The 12,219-nt window shown below is 35.6% G+C and overlaps 1 protein-coding gene across 3 annotated transcripts in view; it reads left to right on the top strand.

The window, feature by feature from the left end:
* LOC133533762 (microtubule-associated protein Jupiter) overlaps positions 1–12,219 on the top strand; it is a 175,107-nt gene that overhangs the window by 101,501 nt on the left and 61,387 nt on the right. Inside the window, exon 1 of one of the 3 annotated variants that reach the window (XM_061872807.1) lies at positions 5,589–5,777. The exons of 1 other annotated variant lie outside the window; for it this stretch is intronic. In XM_061872807.1, the coding sequence (XP_061728791.1) occupies positions 5,716–5,777 (62 nt within the window). In that variant the 5' untranslated portion in view covers positions 5,589–5,715. Of the gene's footprint in view, positions 1–5,588; positions 5,778–12,219 lie in introns of those variants that run through there. One more of the 3 variants, XM_061872823.1, reaches the window with a different exon arrangement.

The raw sequence follows: 12,219 nt of genomic DNA on the forward strand, positions 1-12,219 counted from the left end.
CAGCTGAAGTTTACATTGAAACAGTGTGAGATTAATGATCAACTTTTTGGTTATTGGGTGGAATTGTGTGCTATGATGGGAACGGCTAGCAAGAAGAGATGAGATGACAGAAACTGACTATCTCTGTGACGAGAGCGATTATGCGTTGGTTACTGGCTTTGATGACCCGACCGGCTATGGGAATGGGGAAGGACTGATGGTTATTATGATCACAATTTTGTAGCTTGAAATACGTATAAAATAATTTCTAAATGGCATTGAATAATTTTAGTATAATGATTATTGTAATTCTAAATGTAAAAGTCAGACTAGCTGTTAAGGTAAGTGAAAAATAATCTATTCTTTATCAAAAAAATTAAGATACAAACTTATCAACATACAGAACTTGTGATTTCCCTTAGTCTCTCTTGAATAGTAGAAATTATGCAGAACACATGCGTCTACACCTGCAAAGCGCGTACCGCGATATCACGCTTCAAAAGCTATTAAGATGAAATGGAAACCTCTTGAACCTTAAAAATGTAGCTTAGTTTGTATTACACAACGAGTCGAGCTGCCGAGTTTGTTGTCGGTGATAATATTTCAGAGATAAACAAAGGGCAATGGGAGTGTTAATGTTAAGTACAAAGCGAGCTTCGGTTATGTGTGGAAATAAACAGCTTTTTGTTGCAACCGTAAATGATTTATTTTTAACGGTTTTATTTTTATCTACAAAATAATTTGTTAAATATTTAAAAATATAAATAATCAGCAACTCATATTTTGGTTGGTTATGGTTAGATGTTCGCAATTCGCAGTTTGATTACTTCGTAATGTGCGTATTGTCTTGGTTTGTTATAACGATTTATTAGGCAGGATAGCAATATTCGTAAGCGTAACCGTACAATAAGAAATTGCAGTGAGCCCGCGTAGCCAACATGCCAATCGTCAACGCTCCGTAACTTAGTGTAGTCGTCTCTCTCTATCACTCTCCCATCCCAGTGCGACAGTGAAAGTGGCGTTTCGTTCGCTACGGAGTGTTAACGATTGGCATGTTGGCTATGCGGGCAGGCCAGGGATGAAATTTTCTGCTACTTAGAGCTACTTTTTAATTTTAACTGATAAAAACTACCCTATGCCCTTTCCCTGGTCTCAAACTATCTCCATACAAAATTAATTTTATCTAGGCTGTCAATACCTAAAGCGCGCACACTGTCTATTTGTATCGGAGTAAATGAGATAGCACTGTCGCATGTTACTGGGCCTGGGCAAGGGAACAATAAGAAAATTATTTAAATAAAAAAAAGTGGATTATTAGTGTAATATTTTACTCGTTAGCGGTTTAGATATAAATGTTTTGAAATTGTGATTTTAATTGCAGACCCATAAGTCAAAACAATAAAGACATAGAACCGTTTAATTGTGATTTTAAGACCAATCTTTGCAATTATTTTCTATCGAGCCAATTTCGTTCAATCATGTATCGAGTACGACCACGGTCTTTGAAATTAATTTTCTTACTTTACTAAAACAAATAGTCTTTCTTAAAAAACTGTTTAAGTACGATTAACATCAATTTCAAGGACATTGGGTGTTGACAGCCCCTTAACCACTCACATGCTTCATATTTTTCAGTGACTTCTATTATTATAATAAAATAAGGGTGACAGCTGGTAACTACAGTTACCAAAAGCAAGTGGGTGGTTAAGCGTGAGGAGGTAACAGACAGACATACAAAGTTGGGCACTTTCGCAATTATAATTTATTAGTACATATTAAGGATTAATATTTACACAGCCTGTCGGCGAATTTAAGGTTTTGATAGCATTTTTTTTGGTATATTTTCAAAGTAAATAAATACATTTTTAGGTTAAGGTTGTGGAAGAGATCGCTTCTTAGCGATAAGACCGCCTGTTGTTACCTAACTTTTACGTGTTTTTTCATTTCCTGTCTATTTTTAAATGTATGGTGCACAATAAAGAATAATTAGAATATCATGGTCCATGGGTAAGCTTTAAAAAGAGTGTGGTTTAAATTAAATGTAAGAGCTATGTCGAGTGTAAAGTCCACCGTGACTTAACCCGATACGTAGCGAGCAAGCTCGCAGTGCAAATACAAATACTCTGATGTTAGTGATGTTAGAGCTTCTTAGTAAGCGCGTTAACGTCAAAAAGCGCCTTTTGAGATATTTGTTGAAACCCATATCCAAAGCGAAGAGCCATCACTTATGTGGCCGCCTTCCGAGTTTAAATCGAAATAAACGGTTGACCACACAACTGAAAGTGAAATCACCTACACAGATGTAGTATGATCCTTATAACTATTATTTGGAGGTTGATTTTTAAATAGCAATATGTTTAAGAACCGAAAATAGTTATTATGAATGTTTTGTAATGGTTTAGTGTTGAAATAGGGAAGCGATGCTAGATTGTTCGAGTCGGAAAGATGGATGCTCGGTCGGTGCAAAGCCATTCTCTAAGTGTATGTAAATAGAAAGAGTACACAGTAGTCAACAATAAGTATTTGACAATGGCGAGGCATCATGCAGAAGTTTGCAATATTATTAGGTTAGGTTAGGATTAGGCATCGATGGCACAGATCCATTCGGCATTCAGCCACGTTTGAAAATTTTGTAAAAACAAAAAAATTAAAAACAATGTATTAACATCAGTATTTGAAAAGTATAACTCATATAATTATATACCGTAAATTACAAGTAATTTTACTTATAATCCACTTGGTTCATATGAATTAGAGACATAATGAAAACGGGAGTTATAACAATCCATAACTCCCACGGGAACATTATCAGCTTTTGTCCTTCAGTACACCTGCATGAGATAAGATCTTTTTCGAGTAAGTGTGATGAAAAATAATAAAATGCTCCTTCGATAAATATTTAAGCACCTACCGACTCTAAGTATTCACGGAAAGCGAGTAAAAATACATGTCAAAGGATAGGGGGGATATCTTTTAATTAATTTGCCTTTTAATTTATCTCTGTAGTGACAGAGACGGCTAGTTCGAATGAGGGGATAGAAAAGTTATTAAAATCAGAGACATATGTACGAGCAATATGAATGACAACACAACTCAGTTATCGTCCGTTAAAAATCTGCCTGATATTTCGTATAGTCGTCTTTTTTGTTTTCCTTATTGAAGGGCCTAAACTATTATTTTATTAAGAACTTGTAAAAAATGGAGATGGCTGGTGGTGTCCAATTCATATAACAAGTGTACTTTATTATTAAGTAGTTAGGTTTACTGTTTTTTCCGTCAACATTAACAGGTAAAGCTATAATATATTTATTTCTGACTTCTGAGTTTCAACGAAAACAGGAAATGTATTTATAACAATGATATCTACAAATATATTTATATTATTTAGAAAAGATATACTAAACTTATAGTTTCATATACTATAGCGACACCCGCTCGCACTTCGGAGCGATGTCAGCCCACTGGTGTAGCACGAATGAGTTGCTTTTAATCCGACTTTTTATCTAGTTCCAGTTTATCGACCTCAAGGGTTCAGCTGTGGGCAACCCTCGTGAAATCCTTGAACCGCAGCCAAATTGTTCGCAGTTGGTTAGCATGTGCAATGATCGAATCCTTGCATTCATTGCAAACTCTATCAATTTTTTTTTCTTTTTTTTTTACACTGGTTTGTTATATGCCAGAAATAAAAAGTTACTTTGCCTTTTATCTTTTTACGGCAAAACTACTGATACACCTTAGATGAAATGTTTAAGCGCTAGGTATGAACATAGGCTACTTAAGTTATAGAAAACAGCAAAAGTAAAGGCTGCTTTATTTTTTGAACCACTGCACACTGGCTTTGGCCGTGGAAGTCACGTTCACGGGCAGTATTTACATATAGACGCATGCATATACTACCAATTTAGATTTTGTGATTTTTCGTACTCTCGGGTAGCATTTTATTATTTTCATCCGACCTAATCGGATCGGATCAGACCAATTCAGTGGAAATCGTTGCTATATCTTTTAAACTTAAATAGTACCTAGGCAGTTCTGTAACGCACACTCGAAATTTAAACATTGTATATTGCTTGCATATTTCATCTAACTCCTTCAAGGTAAAAGTCGATACCTCTTGAAAATGTAATGTGCCTCGTCCGCGCCCCTGCAACTCGAAGGGGTAAGGGACACTGCTAATGAGTGAAATTAGCGAGATTATGTCTAGTCAGGCGATAATATATGCAATAAATTAAAATTGTGTTTTAATTCAAGTGTTCCATATATTTTTATTTATTTATTTGAATCAAAAGAAGATTCCAAAAAGCCTTAAACTACTAATCTGCCAAACTGCAGTACTGTTATTGATCACAGGTCATTGTGTTATGTAATTCAAGCTAACATTAAAATTGTAAATTAAAATAACTGCTAAGTTTAAGCTAGTTATTAGTTTAGTCGCTGTAGAACCCGTGTCAATAAATGATTTTACACAAAAAAACCGAAACAAGCCTGTCCATAGACCCACCACAGAACATTCCCACAAAAATTGTCGTAGTAATTTATCTCCGTAGGTGTGCAGCCAATGACTCTTGGTAATATTTCTGTTTTACTTAAATATATGTAATACCAAATACATATAAGAGCTGTGAGTTTATAAGAGCTAGGTATAAAAATTCTACAACAATATTATAAATAAATACAGACTGGCCAAAGTTGTGACTTACGTGAAGTCCAAGCAAAGTGAAAACAAAAAAAAATATCGGCCAAGGGCATGTTGGGCCATGCTTAGTGTAGGGTTCCGTAATTACCACATTACAAGATTTACAAGCATAAGGGAGTACCTTAGTAGTGCTTTGTACATCTTTTTACGAAGAAGATAGATAGATAGATAGAATTCTCTTTATTGGCACAATGGAAAAGAAGAAGAAGATAAGACTTTTTGCAATAACTGAAAAACGGCTGGACCGAGCATGTTCGCTATAGTTTTCATTGAAAGTATTTATTATGCTTTTATATTACGAATTTTTTCATATTTTTTGGATCCAAGGTTCAAATGTTAGAGTGGGAGGTATACATTTTTTCCTTGCCGAGCGATTATTTCCGAAAATATTCATTTTATAAGAAAATGGGTGTTAAAGACCATTATTCATTTTGAAAGACCTATCCAAGGATACCCCACATCATTGTATTAAAGCGTAAAAAAAGCATTTTGTATGGGAGGTACCCTAAAAATGTTTACTTGTTGTTTTTATTTTATCGCTCTGTCGTATGATTCATGTATCCATGCCAAAATCGCAGCTTTCGTTAGTGCTAGACTAACGATCACGGAGTAAAGCCATGTCATGGCGAAACTATAAGGGTTCCTAGTGGACTTCGGAACTCTAAAAATTGTTACGACTATGGTTTGTTATTAATACTACTATTGAATCCTTTTCCGTTCCTTACATTAACTGTCTGTCAGCGTTGATCATCTGGATGACATCTTGCGGCATAAGCCACACGCCGTGGTCCATTCGCGGAACCAGGTGACTCTAAGAAAAAAAAAATAGTGCGGAAGTGGCGCGCGCATGCGCCCGGCTCGCTTTTCACGCGCGGGCGGAGGGTGCCAGCATCGACTACGACTTAAGCGAGGGTTCAGCCCGCGCGCGTTCAGTCAGCTGACGCCCGCCGCTACCACCGCACGTTATCTTTCACTTCGCGCCGGTTCCGCGCAGTGTCTCGTGTTATAAACACCCCCTTCGTGTTTTACATAAAACCACAATGGCCACCTACGCTCAGTTCAAGCATGTCGAGCTCTACAAGATCGGCCATGGAAAGAACAGGTGAGGACAAACACGTTTCAGATGAGGGATGCTGCGGAATTTTGACTGAAAACGATCTTTGTTTTGGGAAAGGTCAAGGGTTGTAATGTTGGATAAAAAATGTACGGTTACTGTGCATGTTCACGATTTTTATGAGCTCGGGATGATACCTAAATATAAGTAAATTGACTTTATTTTAGTTACATTTAACGACGATATGTTTTAAGAAAAGAAAATGGTTTGATGTTATCTATTGTAATTTTATATGTTATATATACCTATAATGAAAAAAAATGCCTGAACATTTTTAGAACAGAGTTTTTATATAACAAATTTAAATTCAAATCTTGAATTCCACTTAGTGTTGGTTTTGTTGCCTAAACTTTGTAAGATAAATCTTTGTTCGCATAAATTCAGGTATTGTACAAGAACTGAACTCATTAACCTGAAAAGTGTGGTTTTTGGTGACGAAAAATGAGAACTTACGTTAGGAGTGCGTTGAACTTTACGTCGATATAATGCGGAGGTCACACGCTGCGTTAAAGAACTTTCAGCTTTCAGCCATCTCATTTTTCCGTAAATTCCCCAAAAAAAAAATTGCGAACGTGATAAATAATTATAGTAATCCTATGACACAATAGGCTTCTTATAGATACATTTTTTACTTTGATTCACATTTTTGTTGTGCACATACAAAAAAATGACAAGACTCATTCACAGGAGGTGGATACACTGTGGCGTCTTTAAATCTGATCTGATACTAACTGCATAGGGACTAATCATTTCGCATTTCATAAAAAGTATATGATTTGACTGGTTAGTACACTATTTTTGAACTGCCAAAGTTATCGAGCATTTTCTACAAAAATATCAATTATAAGTATTTAATTAAATTATAACCTAAATAAATAATTTGTAATACAGATTATGTAAATGTGTATTACAAATTATGTATCTATTTAGGTAACCTACCTATCGTATACATGAGCAAAAACCGAAGAAATATCAATTAGTTTATCATAATGAAAACTTGTACAAGTTAGTATTTTGTTCAGAATTTATTAGCATTCATTTCCGAACGGTCGCCCTCATTTCTTAAATTATGTCGAGGCTACATTTCGTGGGACTGCGCCCCTAGCGAGAGCTCAATACATGGTTAATTTTGAACTTACATTATTTGAACACAAAATAATTAATTTTAATATTTTGTATGCCTGTTGTATTAATAAACTCAGCTTCAGACCCAGAGTCGTTAAAAATAACTCCTCAGTAGAATTTAAGTTAAATAATATTTTGTTCGCGTACTGGCAATAAAACATCAGTTAAATGAAGTTATAAACGTGTTTTCCTGCAAAATTATCACGTGGAAAATTGAATTTCTGATTCATTGTGGTTGATATATTGACCGCAGCAAATGCCGCGCACTCATGAATGCACCTTTTGCAAAAATAAATATTAAAATTCTATATAATAATTAAACAAGCGGTGGTGGCCGAGTGGATATGACGTCCGACTTTCAATTCGGAGGTCACGGACCAATGAGTTTTTCGGAACTTATGTACGAAATGTCATTTGATATTTACCACTAGCTTTTCGGTGAAGGAAAACATCGTGAGGAAACCTGCATACATCTGCGAAGGAATTAAAAGGTGTATGTGAAATCCCCAATCCGCATTGCGCTAGCGTGGGGACTATAGCCCGAGCCCTCTCGCGCATGAGAGGAGGCCTGTGTCCAGCAGTGGGACGTATATATAGGCTGAATTATTATAATAATTAAATAATTTTCGCACAAAATTTCACGAGAATCGGCTGAGAAATACGACATTTAGGCTGCCTTTCCACTGAGGCGGAGACGAGCGGTGATGAGAAAAATTCACCGATAGCATTGGTTTTAAACCAGCGGAGCGAAGAAATGTGGACAACAACTAATGTCATTGGTTGATTTCTCTCATCTACGTTCGGGCTCTCATCATCTTTGCTCGGTGGAAAGGCATAGACTCCTCCCCTTAATTAAGTGTCAACGAAAGCGTTTAACTATCAAATGAGTTGAGTAACCTTTCTCACTCTCTGTTGCTAGTCAACGAAATTAAACCTCATTTAAATAGAAAATCTCCTTCAGAATGAAAGACGCCTGATAGCTAAACGCTTTCGTTGACATTTTTCTAAAGTATGTTGCACCAATTATATTGAAATGATTTTTCGCATGGTAGTAGCTAATACTATTTGCAGTTTATGTGATTTTTTCCATAGGTGTACCTTTACAAATACTTGTTGAAAAGGGCTCTCTGACATTTTAATCCGAGTTATACTGCTACTCATTCCGTGTAGCTATGATTTGGTTTGATTTATCTACCTTATATAGTTCTGCAGGGCTAAGATGGTCGGCTGTCTATCATTTGTCACCCTACCTGTCACGCTCTACCAAATACGTAAGTGCGAACGTGACGCATGATATGACAAGTGACAAAAACACGACCATGATACCGCTGCAGTATGCCTAAGATGGTCGGTTCTTTATCATTTGTCACCATGCCTGTCCCGTTCTAACCAGTATGTAAGTGCGAAAGTGACGCATGACATGACAGGTGATAAAAATGCGACCATGATACCGCTGCAGGAGAAAAACGACTTTGAAAAATGTGTCCATAAAATGACGTTTTTGACATTATCACAGTAACGGTTCAAGATAAGGGGCTGAAAGTTAAGGTGTTTCTCTATTATAAGATTAGCCAACAAATAACATTATAAAAATCCGATATTGGTCACAGGGGCCACTTCTCCTTCCTTAGCTTGCTAGACCCTTTTGATGCTCTCTAGCATCAAAATTTCTGGTCTGAAAACTTATATCAGTTTGAGTGAGTTTTCCTATACAAATTCATGCTATATAAAGGAATAGATGAGATGCCGAGATAGAGAGTGGCCTATTATATTCGCCTATGGCCGAGATAGATGTGCAAGAAATAAACCCAAAAAAAGAAATAATTAAATAAAAAAATATTGTCATAAAAAGAAGTGAAATTTTATCAAAAACATTTTCATGTAAAATTTTGCAAGGACAAGACCACATGGCTCGCACTGTCAAAAAGTTATCAGATTTCATTTAGAGCCAAGCTTCTAACTCTACAAGTCCATGTAGAGTTTGTCTACCACCTAACCAACCTATAAAGCCTTTAATATAAAATATCAAAAATTCTAAAATTAACACAAGGGCACCCTATACGCAGGCCAATCGCGTGCCGGCGTCACACATTAGCATACCGTAGGAAACGGGCGATTACGGACAGACAGACGAAGCCGACGCCTCGGCGTCCTTTCTTCTATCACTATAATAAAACTAGTCCTGACCTTGATAACCCACTAACCCCGAATCACTCTGATAACTGGTGTCCGCTAGTATTCAAAATTAGAGCAAAAAATTGGCGATGAGTAGATTTGTTCATAAAGGAAGCGATCTTGCCTACCAATCGTAGTGTAAGTCGGTTATAATTATAATAATGATAACGTATTAACAGTCTTTGTTATACATGGCCGACGTGTCTGTGTTATTTCCCGTCGTTATTTCCTAGATTGTCTTTTTTAAACTGTTTATTATGATAATACCTAGATACGACTTACGTTATTCTAAGTAAAATGTAATTAGTGGATAACTGTCATTGGCCATCTGTTATGTAATCACTCGTATGTAAAACTTTTATTTACGGCTGTTGTTGTCCTAAATATCAATAAATAAAAATAAAAATAAATAGATTAGGGCTTTATTCTATCTAGGTGCAATTTTTTTCACATTAGTTGAATAATTTACATAAAAAGCTTTTGAAAAGGTCACAGACAGACGAGTAACTAAAATATTCACAATTGTAACATGGAGTACCTATGGGTTTTTTCTCGCTACTTCTAAAAACATGTACCTACGAGTATCGATGTAATATATTTCATTAGATTTCTGCCAAGTACTGTAAAGAACATTGGATCGAATTTTTTTCTTCCTCTCATTCTGATAATAATAAGTATACTTCATTAAACTTTCATAGTTTAAGTAAAAGTCCTAATCAAGTTAAGCGGCGTTAATCAAGTTCACCTATATTGCGCATTAATCAAACGTACTACAAATAATTTTGAATAATAAATGTTTGGTAGGTAGTTAATGTCAGTGAACTGGTGAAATACAATAGTTATATCTGGAAATAGACCTACTACACTTTTCATTGGTAAAAAAAGCCTCAAAAGGCAATCAGAAGACCCAGAGGAACGACACAGAGAACAAAGAGACTTCAAAGTATGAGTTGAAGTACATACCTAATATTGTATCACAGCTGTGTAAAAAAGTTGAACAGCTTTCACACCTCATGTTGTTCTGCCGCTGCTAAGTGACCATTTACGCCGCTAAATGCCACTAATAGTATAATTTGACTAGTTCACTACTAAGCACAGTCCGACATGGTTTTGGTTCAAGTGTAGGGACGAGTGAATATTCGGATATAAGTGGGTCTATTTAATGTCAAACTTTCGCTAAGTGGTACTTGTATTTTTAACACAGTTATAAAAATATGAATTCGTAAGGTTATTCAGCTAACTAATAACTTATTCACTTATTCAGCTTACTCACTTTCTTTCAAGGAATTGAAAACAAAAAATATTGCGTTGTTCCGTTGTTCAATAGTTGATTAAGTTTTATACATTAAATAAAGTCACAATTATTTTTAAAACTAACACTGTATGGACCAAGGAAGGTTCGATATAAATTATTTTTTTATTTTATTTATTGAAGTGAAAACTTCTTTAGCGGCGCTGTGTACTTTTTACAGGTCACGTGACCGACAGATTCGACAGAAAAGTAGTAGAAAACGTAGTCGTTGAAATTATGGATGATTGTCTTTTTTCTATGTTATGGATGGAAGTTGATTTTTCTGAGAGATAAACTTTTTACTTACTTACTGCTGTGGCGCAGCGACCCGAAGTGGATCTTGGCCTCCGATACCAAAGACCGCCATACTTCTCTGTCCAAAGCCGTAAACTATAAACTTTTTAATGTTAAATAATTGTAATAGTTCAAAAGTGTTAAATTTTTAATGTAATATAAATTGTCATGTTTGTGTACGATAGCGCAATAAATGAATATTGTATTTTACCACAAATGATAATAGATACTTTTATACTGATAATTAAAGCAATTCATGCAAATTTTAACAAACAAATTATCGTATTGCCACGATTATCGTGATGAGTTCCAAAGCCTAAATAATTGCCAATACAAAATAATATTTAAAGATCTTAAAATTAGGGAATTGGAAAGAGAAGAGAGTTAAATCAATTGATTAATACCGGCAGTGCTCGGGCTACTCTAATGTCGACTTATTAATTTCTATGTCAAATTTACATGGTGCAGCAGGTTAAACGGAATGTGTTTCATAGAAGACTACATCACCACCGATGGTAGTATTTAGACCACGGTATAATCGATGCAAAAACTCGATTGAGCCGTACGACCGCATTATATCGATAATCATGGCATCGGAAAAACTTTGTACATGGATTCTACAACACGTCGACACGTTTTTTTTGTGACTACTGTATCGACTTAACGACAGTTTCAAAGTCAAGGGTGTTTAATTTTAGTTACAAGTGGTATACATTTTCCTTGTTATTTGAACTATGGCGTCCATTGAACTGGTATGATTATTTAATGTAATAACCAATACCAAGGTTTCAGTGTTAGTTTGCGGCAATTTACCTTTTATTATACCTAATAAGCAATTGTAGTAGGTGGTGCAAACTAATTGCTTTACTTAGTACTATCTATACATACCTATACATATAGTTGCTATAAAGTTTTTGGCGGGTCTTTCTTTTCCTGTCCAAAAGGCAATAGTTAGGTACATCAAACAAACAAACATTCGATTGGAACATAGTAATGTAATTAATTTCAAATGTCGTTTGTTAGACACAAGACACAAGGTTATACGTCGCGTGTCATCGCAAATTTAATACGCAAATAAACAGATATTATTGCCGCATTGCCTGATTTCGCCGAAAAAATGTCACGACATGATGAAGTACGGCTTTACGAGCCTGGGGAAATCGGTGAGCGGTCGGGTATTTACGAATTTATATTCACGTCCTAGTACAGCGTCTTTGTACAGCGTATAGGTTGAAGTTAAAAACTGAAATATATGTAACTAATTCTGAAAAAAAAAAAAACTACTAAAAACAGGTACAGTCAGATGATCAAATGCAGAAAAAGGTGACACCCCCCCCCTGTATAGACTGATTGTATGCAGAGGGGGGGGGGGGGGGGGGGGCTCACCTCTCTCGGCAGCTGACTGTACATTTTTTATTATTTTAACTTCAAAACTAAGTAGCGGCTCACAAAATACACCTAATCTCCTTTAATTAAATTATTTATTTAGTTATTTAAACTTTGTTGCACATATAAAGAAAAATGTACAAATGGCGAACTTAATGC

Source organism: Cydia pomonella, chromosome 2 (genome assembly GCF_033807575.1).
Source record: "Cydia pomonella isolate Wapato2018A chromosome 2, ilCydPomo1, whole genome shotgun sequence".
NCBI lineage: Eukaryota > Metazoa > Arthropoda > Insecta > Lepidoptera > Tortricidae > Cydia > Cydia pomonella.